Source organism: Odocoileus virginianus, unplaced genomic scaffold (assembly GCF_023699985.2).
Source record: "Odocoileus virginianus isolate 20LAN1187 ecotype Illinois unplaced genomic scaffold, Ovbor_1.2 Unplaced_Scaffold_2, whole genome shotgun sequence".
Lineage (NCBI taxonomy): Eukaryota > Metazoa > Chordata > Mammalia > Artiodactyla > Cervidae > Odocoileus > Odocoileus virginianus.
The window spans coordinates 721,292-741,324 of record NW_027224264.1 but is presented as its reverse complement, the minus strand read 5'-3'; the positions used below and the strand labels follow the sequence as shown (position 1 = coordinate 741,324).

At 39.5% G+C, this 20,033-nt stretch overlaps 1 protein-coding gene across 2 annotated transcripts in view; it reads left to right on the top strand.

Annotated features, from left to right (window-relative positions):
• TENM1 (teneurin transmembrane protein 1) overlaps nucleotides 1–20,033 on the top strand; it is an 862,693-nt gene that overhangs the window by 750,509 nt on the left and 92,151 nt on the right. For both annotated transcript variants that reach the window (XM_070462280.1, XM_070462279.1), the window contains 2 exons: nucleotides 796–816; nucleotides 6,264–6,496. In XM_070462280.1, the coding sequence (XP_070318381.1) occupies nucleotides 796–816; nucleotides 6,264–6,496 (254 nt within the window). The remainder of the gene's footprint in view (nucleotides 1–795; nucleotides 817–6,263; nucleotides 6,497–20,033) is intronic.

Here is a 20,033-nt window from a genome sequence, read left to right as displayed (position 1 = left end):
TGAGTAGCTGGCCAATACAAGGCCCTCGTAGTTTGATGTTAACGATGTTTTATTGAAACTATCTTGATGCAGCAGTTTTGATGCCAGGTACATTCTATCATGGTTGAAGAAAAAAAGTTTTATACTTTCAATTTGTTAAATTGTTTAATATTGCTAAATACTTGTGCTGATGTGCACAAGAGATGTCCCTATCTCACCTTACAGTCATATAAGTGGCTTAAGCTTGGGTTGGGGATGTCTGTTGTACACAGACTTGATCATGAAAGAGTTTGCATTTTGATAAAGTGGCTTTCAAGTTAGAGACTTGCATGGTCAGACCCTTTGCAGTGGGTACTTCTTCAAAACCTAGCACCGGGGTTCTTAAACCTTATTCTGCCTCAGAATCACCAACTGAGTTTGTTGAAAATGGAATTCTTGGGCCCCACCTCCCACTTCCAGATTCTGATTTGGCACGACTGGGGAGAGCCCCCAGGACACTGCACATGTGGCAGGAGCTCAGCTGCTTCCAATGAAAACAGTCCAGAGAGAACTTTTGGAAAAAAACTACCTTAGAGCTTTAGCCCAGGCACCAAGCTGGATGTTCAGTCATCTTGGCGCTGTCTTAGGATAAGCAGCCAGGAGGGATTGGGTCCACTTTGGCTTACTCATCTGACTGAGTGATCACTATGGAGTCCCTCTACTGACCACAAGCTGAGTTAGGAATGGGTGTGTCTGGTTCAGTTTGGCTTGTTGGATGATACTGATGACTCTCTGTTTGCTTTTACTTGCTATTCGTGGATACCTTGTGCACCCTAGAAACAGAGATACCAGACATAGGTAAGCAACTCACATGGGTGGGTGCCTAATGCCCCTTCCTGCCCAAGACATCGCCTCCTAATAATATGCTAATAGGGAAACTTGACTTCTTAAATAAGGTTAAAGGACTAATGTGAATGTTAACTTGGGAGTTATAACTCAGGTAAGTATTTTCCAAAAGGAGAACTCCACTAAGTGGAATTTGCTGGAGGATCAGAATGATGTACCAAAAAGAAAACTCGATAAGAGAATGTTGGCAGTTCAGTACTTCCCGGGAAAGCAAAGCCTCCAGTCTCATGGTGTTTTCTTAGGTGATATCACAGATGAGTCTGTAAGTTCAAATAGATTTGATGTTGTGGACTCCCCTGGTGGCTCAGATGGTAAAGAATCCTCTTGCCAATGCAGGAGACATGAGATGTGGGTTTGATCCCCAGATCAGGAAGACCCCCTGGAGGAGCGCATGGCAACATACTCCAGTATTATTGCCTGGAGAGTCCCATGGATAGAGTCCTGCAGGCTACAGTCCATGGAGACACAAAGTCAGACACGACTGAGCGACTAACACTTTCACTTCACTTTCACTTTCAAGTTGCAAGTAGAGAAAGAGACGGTGCAGCAGTCTTCCTACTTCCAGGAATTTAGTTGACAAGTGTATTAAGAGAATGCCCATGATGATCTGCTTGAATAAGATTTCTCCATGTTCCTCTTATGCAACCTCATGGTTTCTATTTTACCCCATCAAAAATAAATAAATAAACTTTAAACTGACCATTTACTGACAATAGCATATAACTCTGAAATTAGTCATATGAAGTATTTCTATTCAACTTGTTAACACATAACACTTGTCAAAACTGTTCTAAATTACCTGAAATTTCAAAGGAGAAAATTGAATTTGTTCACTTTCAAATGCCAATTGTCATCAAAATGGCAGTGATGGGGTTTGTCATTTGGATTCCATTTGGGAGAGGCACTTCCCAAATGGCAGTGCACAAGATCAGCCTTGCTACTTTGGCATAACTGATTCCTTAAGTAAATTAAGTTGGTTATCAAATTGCTTGCTGGTAAAATGTTGCACAGTACTAATTATGAGCATTAATTGCCCATTTAACAATCTATGTGGTTTTAACTGGCATGAATGAAGTGATATTTGCTGAGTGATCTTTGCTAAGTCTCCATGCAGGCACACTGCTTGCATGGAAAACTAACCAGAAGATGACAATAAATCTAACACTGAAGTTATAAGAGAAATCTTCACATATCTCAAGTCGCAATATGTGTTTAGACACAAGGGATTAGAACAAATTGGAATGTATTCCAGTGGTTTTTCTTTCTCAGGTTTGGCATGTTTTCACAAAGTAGAAAGAAACCAATCTCAAAAGAGCTGAAGTGCACTTGGGAAATGGCATGAAATGGCAAGAAATTACATCTCAATATAGGAGACCTTCCTGACTGTTGGCTGTCAAGAAAATAGCAATCAGATTTGAATTTGGTGTGTTGGGCTATTCCATTTTCTAAAGGCCAGTGCACAGAGTTTGAGAACAGCCTTGCAAAGCAACATAGCTAGAAGAAGACTGTAACACTGAATTTTTTTTGTCACTTTCAGAACGAGAGTATTCTGAAGGTATTTATTTTGCACACTCAGTCACATACAATCTAATCTAATATTGGTCCAAGCACAGACTTGTTAGTGACCCTGGGTGAGCTTTCTATGTGCTTGGGTTTCCTCAGTTGAGATTTGAGAAGAATGATAATTCCAAGTTCCCTCACAGGCACTTTGAGGATATTCAATAATAAATGAATGTAATGCATTCCAAAGTGTTTTTGTGCGAATAACATTTCTCTTGGAAAAATAGCCTATGGACTTTTCCTAAACAAAACATGATTAATCTGGTTCAGTTGAAACTTCCACAAGCTGACTACCAAAGTATTGAAGGTTGTTTTGGGGAGGGGGTGTGACCCCTTCTTTATTCTAGAAAGATCTAAGGGCACTGGAAAAATTTTATTCTGAAGGCAAAAAGTACAACTAAATATGTGAAAACTTTTACTCAAACCCGTATTTAAGCAGTCTTTGCTACAGAGATGCTTTGTCTCATATGACTGCCAAAGCAATACTGGAATCTGTCGGGCCCTTCACAGTTTATTTACAGCAGCTGGCATGGTAATTCCAGGGTTGAAGATGTCCCTGGAATCTACCGGATTCTCTTATTTGATGAAGGTAAGTAGAAAAAAATCAAGTTTTCCAATTGGATTTGATTTTTTTCCAATTAAAACTATAAACTGGATCTCAAGTCAGTATTTGCCAGCCTTACTATCATTAACATAAATATGCTTAGAGGGCAAATGGCAATTACAAATACAATCAGGAACATGCCAGTCTTTAAGAGCATCTTAATTAGTCTAATGACCCTCTCTCCTCCATTTGCCTTGGCTAAGTAGCCAAGGCCTGAACTCTTCTATGTCTTAGTTAGATTCATGTTGTCCTACAGTTTGGTTCAGCACTTACTGAACATCAGCCCTGTCAGACCCTCTGTTGGCACTGAGGTAGAAAGGTAAGGTTCCTGCCTGCAAAGAGTTTGCAGCGTAGTTGGAGAGAGAGAGATGTGGATGGAAAAAAATAGTGCTTACACCCAGTATTCAGATCTCAGTTTCTAATACCATTTTTCAATAAAAGGACTAGGGATACTTGAAGAAATGATTCATTCTAGTGCCAGGGCAGGTATCATACAAGATGAGCCTGGAGCATCTTGTAGTTCCAGAAAGTAAGGACATGCTCAAAAAACAAACAAAGCACACCCACATTGATGGGGGTTGATGAGGGGCACACAAGCCAACACAAAGAGCGTCCAGTGGCTAAAGCTGCAACAATTTGAGCAAATAAAAATAAAGTAGTATTCAGCAAAAAATAAAGTAGTATTGGATTTAATGCAAAATATAAAGCAAATACCCATGAGTCCATACTGATATGAAAAAAATGGAGAAGAAAACATAAAGTTGTCACGCAGAACTCCAAATAATTTATATAGATACTCAACCCTCAAGGAGGTGTAGTTTATCTCCCTACTCTTTAAGTGTTGTCTTGGCGGAGTAACTTCCCTCCAAAGAATACAGTGTGGAAAATAAGACAGAGTTAACTTACAGAGGACAAAGCTGACAAACACTACCTCAGTCAGGTAATTAAAGTCAACATCAACAGTGATAAGCCATGTTGATATTATGTACCCTTGATTTGATTTGGTGAGAATGGCACTTTACCCCGTGGTCTTCCAGTAGGAACATCCTACAAAATACCTGACCTTAAACTTGTCCTTAAAACTGTTAAGGTCATCAAAAACCAGCAAACTCTGAGAAACTGTCACAGCCCTTCGGAGCCTAAGGATACTGGAAGGCTAAATATAATTTGGTATCCTAGATGGAATCCTGAAACGGAAAAAGGATATCAAATAAAAACTAAGGAAATCTGAATAAAATATGAATTTCAGTTAATAATTTAAAAAAATAATGCTAATACAATGTGATCGGTGCTGCTAGGTCACATGTTCCTCCTATCTACTCATTTATCTCCTTTCTACTTCTGTTGTAACACTCCTATTTACAAGTCATAGCCTATTTACTGATCTGACTCCCCCACTAGACTGTAAGTTTCATGAAGAAAAGGGCTTTGCTGTGCACACAGGTTGGTCTCCCAACCATAGCACAGTTCCTTGGCACATTGTTTGCACTTAGTAAATACGTTTTAATGACTCCATGAGCAAATACAAACATAGAAATAGTACCAAGGAAGGAATGCAGGTGAGAGATGGCAGAACCTTGGACTGCGGACAGTGGAGATAAAGACAAGTGGGCAGATTGGAGAAGAGTTTAGGAGGTAGAATTTTTTTTTAATGTTGTTTTACTGGATATGGGGAATGGTGGAAAGAAGGAGTAGTAAAGAATGGCTTCCGGTTTCCGGTTTAGGCTACCGGGTGTGAGGCGGAGTGCTGTGCATTGAGCACACTAGAGATAAGACAGGGTAGCTCTTGTCCAACCTCTCATGGTTTATTAGGGGATACAAATACATTTTTTTTAAAGTTAATATGACATGTGATCACCCAGAATAGAGGTAAGTATAGGCAAATAACTGAGCCTAGAGATTTAGGGAAAGCTTTCTTCAGAAGATAATGCCTGTATAAAACATTAAAGGGCATACAGGAATTAATTACTTAGTAAAGAAAGGAATGTGCCCCATACCAAGGAATATTTAAAAGTCTGTAGAGTTTTTAAAGATGGGAAGCAAATGATCAGATTAACTCTGGAGGCAAGATGGGGAAAAATGGTTTTAAGATTTCAAAAACATCTCCTATGGGCAGGGCTATGGAAAATATTGCAGGCCAGAGATGATGAAGGTTAAAACTAATGTGATGGCAGGAAGGATAGAAGAAACGTTCTGAAAGTTTGTTTGCAGGCACAATTACATGTGGAGAGAAAGGGGGAGAGTAAGGGTTAGACCTCAAGGTTTGGAGCTTAGATGATGTCAGCAGTACGTGACCCTTAAGTTCAAGCAAAATGTCCCCCAAACCAAAACTCCTGCAGCGATGGGAAAAATGAAATTAGGAGGATCAAAACTAGTGAATGAGCTCAGCCACATATGCAGATAAAAATAATGCAAGATCCCATGTAAATATATAATTGAAGAATTTCAGGAATACCAAAATCCAGTCAAGGTAACTTGTCACCTTTAGGAGGTATGGGTGATTGTGATTACAACCAAAAGAAAGGTCAAATGTAATCACTTGTATTATGTCCTGAAAGAAGAAAATGTGGATTCGAGAAATATGGTAGTCAGCTAAAAAACAAACAAAAAAAGTAAAAAAACAAGGAAGCTTGGAAGGGAGAAGTTTGGCAGAATATATCTGCAACACAGCCCTACCTAAGCGACACTCGTCACATTTTATGGATGCCTTTCAATTTCCAACAGGACCCCAGGAGGACAGTAGTGACCCCAAGTGAGGTAGGAAGCCCAGAAGACAAGAAGTAGGTTTGTGAAGGATGGGGAATTCAGGAAGAGAATAACTAACTTCTGTTTTGGATTTTGAGGTGACTGTCTGAGGAGTTTCTGTTTGGGGTGACTGAGATATCCAGGCAGTAATCTAGTAGGTAATTGGAGAACTGGGTGGGGGAGTAGAAAAGGTATGTATGAGAAAATGGGTCTCCTGGGATTTTCTCTCCTCTGTGTCTTTCTCTACCCTCAAACGGATGGTACTGGGATATCAAGATCATTACAGGTTAGCAGTACACATTGAATTTTTTTTAATCCCAGACCCATTACTAGAAAAACAAAGAGGTGTCCATCTCCTCAGTACATAAGAAGGAAGATACATTAATACTTTCACCTCTGAAGAGAATTTTTCACTTGTGACAAAAGGCAGAACCCAGTGAGTGTAGGCTGAAAAGTTACTTTGAATAACTTTCTTTTTCTCTTCTCTTAGCACAAGCCCTGCTCACAAATACTATCTGGCTATGGACCCAATGTCTGAATCACTTTATCTATCAGACACCAATACCCGAAAAGTCTACAAGCTGAAATCTCTTGTGGAAACAAAAGATTTGTCCAAGAATTTTGAAGTGGTGGCAGGGACTGGTGATCAGTGCCTGCCCTTTGACCAGAGCCACTGTGGAGACGGTGGAAGAGCCTCAGAAGCTTCACTGAATAGCCCTCGAGGTAAGAAAAATTCCTTGGTCATCTAAAGGTTTCATTTGACTTCACAGATCCCTAAGACTGTTGTCCCAGTGTGATCTATCCATCCCAATATAGTGTACCTCTGACAGATGTCATCTCTGAAGTCTATATGGGAAGATAGGCACACCCAGGACTAATTTTTAGCCAATATGCACTGGGATAGCCACAACTATTAGGAACATATTGCAATGCCTCTTTTCTGGTTGATAAATAATTATTGCCCAGAACCCTCTGCCTCCTAGACACCCCAGCCCATGATCTCTTTCTTGGAATCTCCCCACAGTCCAACAACTAAAGGGTTAACTCCTGGCCCAGCAAAGGGCCTCCAGGAGGATGGCTTTAGCACTGTGACCTGTACTGGTTAGGGGTGAAGTCTGTGCCACCTTCTGCCACTTTCAAATATATTGAGTATCTCATAGACTTGAGACATTCCTGCCTTTTGCTTAACAATCACCAACCTTTAATGAACCTTTCTTCCATTAATTTATCTAAATCATTCTTGAAGCGAAAGTGAAAGGGTTAGTCACTCAGTCGTGTCTTAATTCCTCTGTTCATGGAATTCTCCAGGCAAGAACACTGGAGTGGGTTGCCATTCCCTTCCCCAGGGGATCTTCTCAACCCAGAAGCTGAACCCAGGTCTCCGCCATTGCAGGCAGATTCTTTACCACCTGAGCCACTGGGGAAATCATCCTTGAAGCTATATACTTACATTTTAAATTTATATCACCCGTAGTATGCATGTGTACATGCTAAGTTGCTTCAGTCGTGTCCAACTCTTTGCAACCTATGGACTGGTAGCCTGCCAGGCCCCTCTGTCCATGGGGTTCTCCAGGCAAGAATACTGGAGTGGGTTGCCACGCCCTCCTCCAGGGGATCTTCCCAATGCAGGGATCGAACCCACATCTCTTATGTCTCCTGCATTAGTAGGCAGATTCTTTACCACTAGCATCACCTGGGAAGCCCCACCCCTAGTATCCTAGTATTACAAATTCTTTTTTTTTTCTTTTGCCTTCTGTAAGAGCTCAGACTTACTTTTATTTGTCCTAAATTTAACTTCCCGATATTCAAGGGCCAACCCTCAATTTTGTTGCCTGAGATTTTTAAATAAATCTATATTCTCCTAGTCAGCTTCATGATTTTATAGACTTGGATCATATTCCCATCTTATGCCACTAAGCTGAGGATAGTCAGCTTTAACTCTGTCACCATATATAATCCACCCTATCTCCTTAATTATTTAATCATCCTCTCTTCCTTCTCCAAGATACTTTTATGAAGTATTCATTGTAGTGAGTTTTAAGAACCCAACGTGGGTTTTTTTTAACTATTACACAAATAATATAAAATTGTTGCAGAAAAATCAGAAAATAGAGAACACAAAAAAGTGTTTTTAACTAAGGTCACCCATAATCCTACCACATCTACAAAACCACTGTCAACATTTTAATGTTTATCCTTCTAGACTTTTTTTCTGTGCATATCATATATTTTATTCTCTAATAATAGAATCATAGAATGCTGTTCTGTAATCTGCTTTTCATACTTAATGTATTATGAACACCTTTCCATGCCAAAAAATATAGTGAGGTCAATGTGTTTAATTCATTAGATGGTCAGTTACTGTTTCAAATATTAAGAGGTTACTCTTTAGCTATTTGACATTTGCCATATGGGGATTAAATTTCAACTACAATCAGACTTTAAAGGCTTCCCTTTCTTCAAGGCCTGTGTCTTTCTTAAAGCCCCTCTGGCTAACCCAACCCATTAAATCTGAATTTCTTTTTTTTTTCATTTATTTTTATTAGTTGGAGGCTAATTACTTTACAATATTGTAGTGGTTTTTGCCATACATTGGCATGAATCAGCCATGGATTTACATGTGTTCCCCATCCCGATCCCCCGTCCCACCTCCCTCCCCATCCCATCCCTCTGGGTCTTCCCAGTGCACCAGCCCTGAGCACTTGTCTCATGCATCCAACCTGGGCTGGTGATCTGTTTCACCCTTCATAGTATACTTGTTTCAATGATATTCTCTCAGAACATCCCAACTTAACAGTGTCTACACTACCCAATTAGCACCTGGTTATATTTTGCCTTCTTTTGCTTTCCAATTCTTTCATGAATGGGAGGCTTGAGGTCAGAAACTATATTTCTTTTGACTCTTCCCCACCTCCCCAGCAAAATCTTGCACAGTGTGAAATCTACTACACAGTTTTCTTGTGTGATTGATGAATTAGGTAACTCTTATCCATACCCAAGTATTCCTAAAAGGAATTTCAGTAGCACTGAAAAGAAATGATGTTTCCTCCCTAAGGAAACATAAGCACCCCCACCCATAAGTATCATGGTAAAGTGTTTGGGAATGTTTCTTTTCTCTTGTGCCTGGGCTTGTTTTTTACATATAGTAGGTCTGCAATAAACGTTTGATGAGTGAATGTTTAACTCAGGTGGGACTAAAATTAGCTCATCTTTCAAGGAAAGACATCAGGTTGGAGTCCCACCTTATACACAGGTTTAAAACTCTTGCAGGTATTTTAAGGATTTCTGCATAAGAAATAGGGAGGAATCAAGCTTGTATTGTGCCTGAAATTGACATCCTCCTGAGTTGCTGCTAGTATGAAAACCACTCATCTCACCTACCACATTCAACCTGCCACATAGAGAATGAATATCGGCTTTTCCAAATAAAGCAAATAATTGGTTCCTGCAGCTTTTTTTTTTTCCTTTTTGCTCGAAAAGCAGCAATAAGAGAGTCCTGATGAGCAGGATTTACGTGAACTCTGGAAGCATCAGTAATGAGAGTGCCAAAATTTATGTGTCTATTAAAGTTAATATTTAAGTTTTTCTTCTGGTCATAACTAGTAGCACATTTTCCTTTGGCTTGATTTACTCAACCTTCTATCCAAGCGTGGCCTTTACAATAATCTGGTACACTTTATTCATCCCAAAGCAGTAAGGGGCCCTAAGAACAGCTGGCCCAGGTTTCAGACAGCTGAATGTCTAATCCATCCGACACAGCTTTCACATAATGTACTGAAGCTGCTGTTGGCAACATCTGCTCTAACCCAGTGAGTGAAGGAGGATATTTAAAGGAGGGGTACAAGTGGCTCACACTAAGTGTCCATCACATCTTCTTCCATCATGTTCACAGTGGTTGAGGTCCCTGTTAGTGATCTTCAAAATCACTTTGATGGCAAAACCTATGTCCAGGCGTCAGTTGCTCTGAAAATGCTGGTCAGAACACTTCACTGCCTAGTTAGGGCACCTATCTCCACGCTGAATCTAGACAGCACTTACCCTTGGCAGTGAGTCAAAAATGAGAGTCTCATTATATGGAATGCTGCAGGGCAATTTCATAGACTTCCATAGAAGGAAAAATCATGCAAGAAAGTCATTAGGGCACCATGTGCAAATGAGAGGAGAGTATTGCTAATTGCTAATTATGTCTTTGAGGTTCTCCTGCAGGTTCTTTCTCTCTCAAAAAAAAGCCCAATTTGTTTGTTTTTTGGCTTTACAGCTACCATGCACATCAGCTCCTTCGTCCTAACCCCCTTAGAAGACAGCAAATGTTTAATGGATTTCTTTAAGGAGAGGTTTGATTTTTCTCTCCTCCTAGAAGCTAATAAAGAAAAGCTGTAGATCAGTAGAAAATGGAAATGTACATCTAGGGAGTACCATTTCTAGGTTAGGAAAAAGAGCTCCCTCTAAGACTTTAACAAGCAACATATTGCAATTACAGGCAGGCTCTCCAACATGTCCTTAATTATGCAAGGTAAGTCAAATACATGTTAATCTGCAAGACAGCTAATTTATTTGCTGAATCTATTCTAAATATAGGATGAAATAAAATTTTCTTTTGAGATCATTTGTCCTGACATTGAAATAGATCATCCAATGGGGTTAAAACCAGTCAGCAAAAGGTGAAAGGTCAGAAGCCATGCTTTTCGGTTTTTGTGTTTTGGTGTTTTTTTTAGAGTTGGGGGGGCTTTTTGTTGTTGTTGTTTTGAGAAATGGAAGCAAACTGCGATGAACACAGGGCTAGGAAGCCTAGGTTTTCATGTCCCCTCCATGTCATTATTCTTGGAATGACCTTGCGTAACAGTGACAGTGTGAGTCACTGTACCTCCCTGAACCCTGAAATTGACTTAATGATGCCACTGACTAGTTTTGTTACACTGGGCTAGGCATATACACACTGAGTCCTGAGATTGTTCAGTTGTGTAAACTGAAGGGCTTAGGATGCTCTCCTTCCCAGCTCTAATGTATTAAAATAACCATAACTACAACTTACTGAGTGTCTGCTATGTGCTGTACACTGTGTTAGATATTTTACGCATGGTATCTCGAATGTTCACAATTCACACGGTGAATAGTATTATTTCCATTGTATAGATGATAGGATAGAGGTGCAGACAACTTCAGAAATTTGTGTGTGTTAAGTTGCTTCAGTTGTGTCCAAGTCTTTGGGAATTTACCTAAGGTCAGACGGTTTACAGATAACACTGGAATTCAAACCAGGTCTGCCTGACTTCAAAACCCATGAGGTGCAGGGATGGGATGGTGAGGTGGGGGAGCTGATGCCTCCACTATACCACACTGCTAAAATCTGTGATCTCTCTGGGAGGTTGGTTTCTCTGGGAGGATAGGAAATAGTGGGAAATGCTTTTCAATGTAATGACATATATTCAATGAAAACAAAATATTTTTATTTGGGAGATTAATGACTTTTAGTCTACTTTCATTTTCCTATTAAAACTATTTCTCAGATTTTACTGACCCAGTAGTATACCCATAGTGCACTCTAGCATTTGCATCATCTGTCATTAGAATTGTTCAAATAAATCTCCAAGAAACTTTGTCACATCTCTTTGGAAGATTCTGCAATTCGAAACTTCACCAACTTTTTCTTAATAGATGGAGTTTTATGTAAGATAGCCCCTGGGTACTTCTCCTAGGAAGAAGTCTTTATCTAATCCAGTTTTCCGCACTTTGATTTGAATCCCAATAAAGAGAAACACTTGCCATTTTACTCATCAATACTTCAATGTAATGGGGCAAGGAAAAAAGTTTAGCAAAGAGGTTGATGGTGTGCTAATCCCTGGCATTGTATATGAGTTTGAATTGACTTTGAAAGATGCTTTTAAAACATGCATGGATGATGTAGTTGAAACTTAGGTTCCATTTATTATTTTTACTGCAACTTTCTTTAATTCTACAGAGAACTCAAACTAATGAGTCATGTAATAGATGACCAAGTACTTAAACAAAATGTGAAATGGTACTATGTGGAGATATAAAATAAAATTTGTGACAAGCTGAATACATTTATTTTTTTAAAAGTGGAGACAGAGGGTGAAGGAGTGACTGGACAGGATGAAATTAATCAGTGACTTAATATGGTTTTCTTGGACCTCACCAAGGAGTATATCTCTATTTTCATGTGCATCCTTAAGCGTATTGACCTCAGAACTCGACAAGGATTAGGCATTATCTGCACACGTGCAAACAGCCCTGGAGCTATTCCCAAGAAGGGAAATGACCCTTAAATCTTGATAGCTTCAGAAAGTGTTCTTAGGTTATTCATGACACTAATCATACAGGAGTTCTTTAACTTTATTGGCAATTAAGAAAGCTGGGTATGATAAAGTCTAGGCAAAAATAATCTGTGTCCCTACCCAGATCTATCCAAGGTGCATCCTAAAGTTCTACTGATGCCCCCTGTTATTTGCATGCTGTTTTGAAGGGCTAATTTGGGGGTTAGTGGAAAGATGGTAAAACTCTCATCAGTGATGTCACTAGTATCTTGCTGATACAACTGGTATCTATGAGGGGAGAGTATAGTGCCCAAACACATGTGAAAATGTTCTTTTGGTTCTACTATGCAATGGGGTGCAGTAAGACTTTTCCTAAATTCCTTTAGTACATGATCCATTATGGTGACATAATTGTTTGTGTTGACACTAAGGCCAACCCTCATCAAAATTACAGGCAAGCTGCAGCATGAGTAAAATGAATGGTATATTTGGGCAACTATAAATAATTCAGAATTGTTAAAGTAAACATATTTGAGGGTGATAGGAGCAAGGCAAGAAAAAGAAGTTTGCATTTTGTCCTGTAGGCAAAAGGTTTGAAGCAGGGAAATGACTTGATCACCTGATGGATGCATTTGTTTACTTTTTTTAATTTTTAATTGGAGGATAATTGCTTTACAATGTTGTGTTGGCTTCTGCCATACATCAACGTGAATCAGCCATAAGTACACATATGTGCCCTCCCTCTTGAACTCCCACCCCCCACTTCCCCCTCCATCCCACCCTTCTAGGTCATCACAGAGCACTGAGCTGAGCTCCCTGTGTTACACAGCAGCTTCCTGCTAGCTATGTATTTTACACATGGTAATGTATATATGTCAATGCTACTCTCTCAATTCGTCCCCCCTCTCCTTCCCCCACTGTGTCCACAAGTCCATTCTCTACATCTGTCTCTATTCCTGCCCTGCAAATAGGTTCATCAGTACCATTTTTCTTGATGGATGCATTTTGGACAGATTATTTTGGTGACAGGGTAGATGTGCTAGAGCAAAGCTGGGGTAAAAAAAAATCATTGGGAATACCAATATGTATACAGTAGGCAATGGAAGAGGATCTCATGAAATAGAGAAGAAATCTTCAAAAGAAGAGGAAGTGAACAGAGAGAGCTTGGTATCCTGGAAGCCAAGGAAATAGTTTGTTTCAAAAAGGGGTGAAAAACAATATCGGGTGTCAGACATTTGTAGCCATTGGATTAGGCAGTGAGGAGCTCACTGGTGATTTGAATGGTGGTAGAGGTGGAAGCCAGATTTCAGGCATTTGATGAGCCAGTGAGAGGTGAGGAAGTAAATATGACTCATGAAGATCACTCATTTGAAGAGAGGCTTGGGTGCAAAAGATAGAGGGATAACTAGTGAGAGGACAAGGCACTCAGAAGAAGCTTTTTCTATGAGAGACATGCAATGATTACAGGTCAATGGTAAAATACAGGAGACAGAGAATAAATGATGAAACCAGATTGGGAGGAAACTGGAGTAAGCCTGGAATCGGAGGGGAGATTGAAGAGACCTCCCTAAGATAGTTTGTCGGTGTAGAGATGCGGAAGTTTGTAGACGGAAGGGCTAGAAAATTGACCAGTACTCTTCTGATAGCCTCAGTGTTGTAGAGAAGTGGGTCTATTCTGCTAAAAATGACAAAGTACAATCAGACCTGGAGGTATGTAGGAATGGTTTGGGAACACTACCTAGTAAATTCAGCTTTCTACCACACATGACCAAATTCCTGCCTCAGCTTCAAGGCATTTCCTTTGAGAACTTTCCTCCCACATCCTTGTCCTAGAATCAGAGGCATCTTGAAAAAAAAAAAAAAAACACTTGACAAAGCCTTAAAATTCAGGTAAAGTATTTGTTCTTTATTGCTCAGTGATCCTGTGTTGTTTCCACTCCTGGATGTTTCTTTCCTAAACTGTGTTGTTGTTCCCTCAGTTTAGGGTAGCTACGCCTGATGACTTAGTACCTATGATGCAACCAGAATGAGAGTTTACCTTTTATGAATGTTTATTTATATTTTGGCTCTGATGGGTCTTCGCTGTGGCATGCCAGGTCTTCACTGTGGCATGTGGGATCTAGTTCCCTGACCAGAGATCAAACCCAGGGCCCTGCACTGGGAGCACAGAGTTTTAACCACTGCATCACCAGGGAAGTCCCAGGATTATTTGCACAGTGGGTCTGATGCATCTGCTTATGAATGGTCAAAAGATTTAGAGCTTATATCACATCAGCAGCTGGAACTTGAGAACCTCTCTGCCTTTTCTATCACAATCCTAAAATCATAACCTGTTGGTAGAGAAGTCAGACAAAAGGAATGTACTTTTATCTAGCCTTGGCTAATTGGTCCAGGTCACATCCATGATTAATACATGGAACTTGTATTAAGTTCATTCAAGTTTTATAAAGCTACAAGCACATTACTAAATGACTTTTCTTCTGCATTTATTTTCATTTTCATGTATAACATTCTAGCAAACAGATAATACTTTAGAGGACAAATATCATGAGAGATAAGTTCCCAGGTTCTGGAGTCAAATCACTATACACAGATCCCAGATCCACCACTCATTAAATGTGTGGTCTTGGGAAGGAAGACCCAGACTTCAGGAAGTCTCCCCAGACTTCCCTGAGCTTCAACTTCCTCATCTATGAAGTTAGAATATGAGTAATCATGCCGACATGGGAGTGTTCAGCAATGCATGTGAAAGAAAGTGAAAGCCGCTCAGTCATGTCTGGCTCTTTTCGACCCCATGAACTATACAGTCCATGGAATCCTCCAGGCCAGAATACTGGAGTGGGTAGCCTTTCCCTTCTCCAGGGGATCTTCCCAATCCAGGGACTGAACCCAGGTCTCCCGCATTGCAGGCAGATTCTTTACCATCTGAGCCTCCAGAGAAGCCCAAGAATGCTGGAGTGGGTAGCCTATCCCTTCTCCAGGGGATCTTCCCGACCCAGGAATCGAACCGGGGTCTCCTGCATTGAGTGAAGTGTGTTGTAAAGCATAGTGCCCAGCATGTAGTGTGTACATGTTAAATATTACCTGCCATTCTGATCAGGCTTGCTGTTTTGTTGCTAATAATAAGGCTGCTTATAATAATGACCCAAATATGGAATAAGTTACTTCGAAAGGAGGCAAGTTCCAGTTTATCCTTGTAATTCAGTCTGAGACTTGATCATTTCTAGGGTAGAAAGGTGCCATAACAAAAGCAGGATTCAAGGTGGAGTGGGATTCGGGGATATGACTGGCTGATCCCTCCCAACCTTGTGATGCAGTACTTCTATTGCTGGTTCTTTCTACATGTTATAGTTTGAGGAACCCCCCACCAAGACCCATGTAACCAAAATTATGCCCTTTAGCAGCCTACCCTTTCACCATTAAATTCATTCCATAGTGGTTTTCTTCAGAGGTGAACGTCAGTGTTGAGTGCAGGTACTGCCTAGAAGAGCAACAGATTAATCCCTCATTAAGACATGTTATGGGGGCATTGAGGACATGGAGCGCAGGATGGGTGGGTTGGGATAGATGAGATCACCAGAGGGGGACCAGCCGAGGTGGCAGCCACTCCAGGTGGCACGAGGAAGGGCAGTGCTAGGTATCTAGCAGAACATCAGCAAAGCGGAGAGAGATGGGAGGATAACGGTGATATACTTCTCTGCGGTATTGTCTCCAGTGACGCTTCTACCCCTACATAGCAAGACAGACTATGGAATTATGATTCTTCCTCTTTTTACTTGAGATCACTAGCCCCCCAAACTTTCCTTATCACAGCTCCTCAGTGTTACATCTTTCTTATCTGTCCACTTAAGGATCACCTTAGCTGATATAAAGACCCCCCCCCATCAAACAAAAATGACAGAGATCACACACAAACAGACTGCAAATCAGTTAAATCATATTTTGAGTGGTGTATTATGGTAACCTATAAATAACTAATTGCATAAAATTGCTTTAGTAGTTTCTAGATGGCAGCTTTAATTAAAAGCACCAGAGACATTTAGAAGTTTAGAAATGGATGGCATGTAATTTGCCCTTTTACCAACCGTAAAATGGTAATTAAGGAATTTGATTCACTTCTTCCTATTAAAAGTTTTATGAGAATAGCAAGTTCCTTCTAAATACAGTTTCTCTTCAACAGAAGGTAGTACGTTTGCTTTATCAGTCTTCTCCAGCAGGGTAAGATGTTTAAATGTACAAATTCTTCAGAAGTTAATTAGGAAATTTCTTTCAATGCAAAATGTTTGTTTTTAAGGTTCTAAAACATGAAACTATATTAGAGCTAAAGCTTTGATCATGGCCCCATATTGCTCCACCAACAATACAAGATAGCCCAGTAATTTCAAGTTTACCAAATGCATGGTGCTGACTATAAAATCAAAGAAATGAGGAAGTCATTTCCTGGTGAGTCTAGCATGCTTTGCTGATTCTTGAAGGGACCTGAAATCTACCATGCATTGACTTCCCAGGGAACCGAGAATATTCACTCCACAACAGAGGAGTCATCAGAAGATGTCATTAGCTTCATTGATCCTCCAGTCATACTAGATGAATTAGCAGGTGTAGAGTGTAAAACTCAGACAACATGCAAAAGCCCAGATATCTTTGGAAATCCATTATTTTAACATCATCAGAGGCTAAAACACAGCTGGAAATGGAGCCAGGAAACCCACTTTTATTTTATAATTGATCAATTAATTGCATTTTGGCCACTTCAGACCAAAAATTACAGATGGCACCACAGAGGGCATTTCAACCAGCATTTTGGAGGTACTAATGACTTCCGGTATACGCACATAAGAAAGACAACTGCTAAGTTTTGTGTTTTTTTTTAAGTCAAGCAGTTTCTCAAGCGAACTGAATCTAAGCAGGAAACTTGTGAAGGAGGGCTGTTTAAAATGTCTCCTCTAACTTTCCTCTTTTGGGGACTCCCTTAGCTAACTCTGAGCCCCCTCCCAAGATAGAAATTCAGGCTTTCCCCTCTCTCACCCTTAGTCAGAGCAGGGTTAGGCATACAGTGGTGTATGTTGAAGGCAGATGACTCCGTGGGAAGAATATGTTATTCTGACATTGTTTACAATTTCCAGTGAATGGTGATAGTAAACACAGGTCTGTTAGTCATCAATTTATTATTATTTTCAATATTCCTACCAAAAATGCACTTCTCTTATTGTCAGTGCCAGGACAGGGCATTCCCACAGCCCCCAAACCTTCAGGTATAAGGAAAATACTCACAAAATAATACCCAGTGGAGAGATCAGGCTACAAAACTATGTACTGTGTACTGCTGCATGTATAAGGGTACAGGTTTGGTTTATACATACAGAGAAAAAAGATTGAAAGGAAGTTAATCTAAATGTTAGCAATGAGAATTGTTGCATAAGGAATTTTGAGTGATTTGATTTTTGTTCTCTTGAACTTTCTGAGAATTTATTATTTTGTAATTCAACAAAAGACAAAACATATTATTTTAAAACACACACACACTGTCCTGTCCTATGACTAGTCTCTGAGGATTCAGGTCTCTTCGCTTCCATAAGTGACAGCTCTCCAGAAAGCGTCTCGTAGTACTGATGGTTGTCACTGGGTTGCTCTTAACCAGAGAGGCTATACTATGAGTCAAGGAAAAAGGCTCAGTGGAAGACTTTGAAGGCCATCCTAGCAGGCCCATAGTAAAAAAAAAATTATTATATTTATTATTTTTTAAGAAAGAGAAATAGAAAGAATACAAATTAAAACAGCCTATAATCTCACCATCTAGATAAGCCACATTGATATTGAAACATAAAAATATAAAAGTAATATATGTCTGTGGTTTAGAAAGTCTGAACTCTATAGAAAAGTTCAGCAAATTCTAGGCTTCTTCACCACAAACATACACACCCCAGTCCCTCTCTTTAAAGTATTCATAGTTTCTTGAGATTCCTTTGAGATCTTCATATGTATTTTTCCCTCACATAAAAGGAATCATATATGCATTAATTTTCACCCTGCTTCTTTTGTTTGATTATATTTTTAAGCTCTTTGAAGCATTTTTGAAGCATATACATCTACCTCTGTTTTTAAGAGATATTGCATATTATATTATAATATATGGACATACCATTTATTAAATAATTTGTTTCTTGATGAACATGTTGTTTTTTTAAATCCTTTATCACTATAGCACTGCACTGAACAACCTCATTCATGTGTTTTGGGGCACTTTTGTGAGTATCCACACCAGATTAATTTTCAACAGTATTATCAAACTGCCCTCTCAAAAGATTGAACACCAGTAGTGTGCAAAGATGCCCATTTTGCCATACCCTCAGCCACACTAAGTATTATTAAACCTTTTAATATATGCCCATCTGATTGGTAGAAAATGGTAGCTTGTAGCTTAAATTTTAATTTCTTTAATTATAAATGAGGCTGAATGTCATTTCATATCTGTTGTGGCCATTTGTGTTTCTTTTTCAGCAAACTCACTTTCATACCCTCTGCCAGTTTTTCTGCTGAGCTTTTTGATCTTTCTCTTTTGTAAATTAAGGAAAACATCCCTTTGTCTCTCCCACGTGTTGCAAATATTTTCCAAGTTTGTCATTTCTTGTCTTGTAGAAGTTTTCTAATTTTATTTGGTCAGATTTAGCAATATATGCCCTTAAGGTCTCTAAATTCTGTGTACTTCTAGAAATCTTCCTGTAGAAAAGGTATTTTTAAGACAAGTGGGCAAGCCTTTCAATGATCCTTAAATCATATTCTTTGTGTATCCCATTTGGGCCCTGTGAAATCTGGAAAACTTAAGAAGTGTTTAGAGTAGTTAAAACCAGAGACTTTGGGATCAGGCAGCTAAGACTGAGCTTAAATTTATCACTAACCTCTCTGAGCCACTGCTTTCTCATCCGTTGGAGTAGAGACAGTGCTCCTACCTTCCTTATAGGATTATAGCAGATAAAATGACACAATATAGGTTAAACCAGTACCTGGCACAGATTAAGTACTAAATAAAGTATGATGAAGAGAAGGAAGATATGAAATATTTTTTAAACTAATATAGCTGTATTGTCTTCAAGACTAGTAGTAAAAATTTTGTTTTCAAAATTGCTTTGCTGTATTCAACTTTTCTGTCAAACTTCATTGATTGGATATACACAGTCCTACTTTCATTCTCTTTGCCTGCAAAATACACTGTCCAACTAAAGGGAAGACTTGCAACTATGTTTTTAAAATATTTAGTGAGAGGTTCTGAAGGGAGCTTGGTGAAGAAAAGTGTATAGGAAATCACAAGTACACATGTGCATAAGGAGACATTCTAGGCTGACAGTACAGTATAAAAAATGGTAACAACCTCTCCTGGTGGCTCAGCAGTAAAGAATCTGCCTGCAATGCAGGAGACACGGGTTCAATCCCTGGGTCAGGAAGATCCCCTGGAAAAGGGAATGGCTACCCACTCCAGTATTCTTGCCTGGGAAATCCCATGGACAGAGGAGCCTGGTGGGCTACAGTCCATGGGGTTGCAAGAATCAGACACCACTGAGTGACTAACACTTTCACTTTCACAGTATAAAAAGGGGGAACAACCTAACAATCCATCAATCAGGTTTGGTCAAATGATGGGATATATACAACAGTAGAAATGAATTAACTAGATGCCTGTGTAAAAGCATTAATAGTCACAAAGCATAAGGTGGCATGAATGAAAGAGAAAATTGCAAAAGAATATATATGATGTGATATCATTAACATATTTTTGTGGTTAAAATATACAAAACAAAAATTTACCATTTTAGGTTTTTTTTGGGGGGAGCACTGTGTGGTTTTTAGGATCTTAGTTCTCCAACAAGGGATTGAACACCAGCCCAGTGAGTAAAAATGTGGAGTCCTAACCACTGCAGCAGGGAATTCTCCCATTTTGACCATTTTTAAGTTACAATTTTGAGGCATTAAGTAGATTCACATTGTTG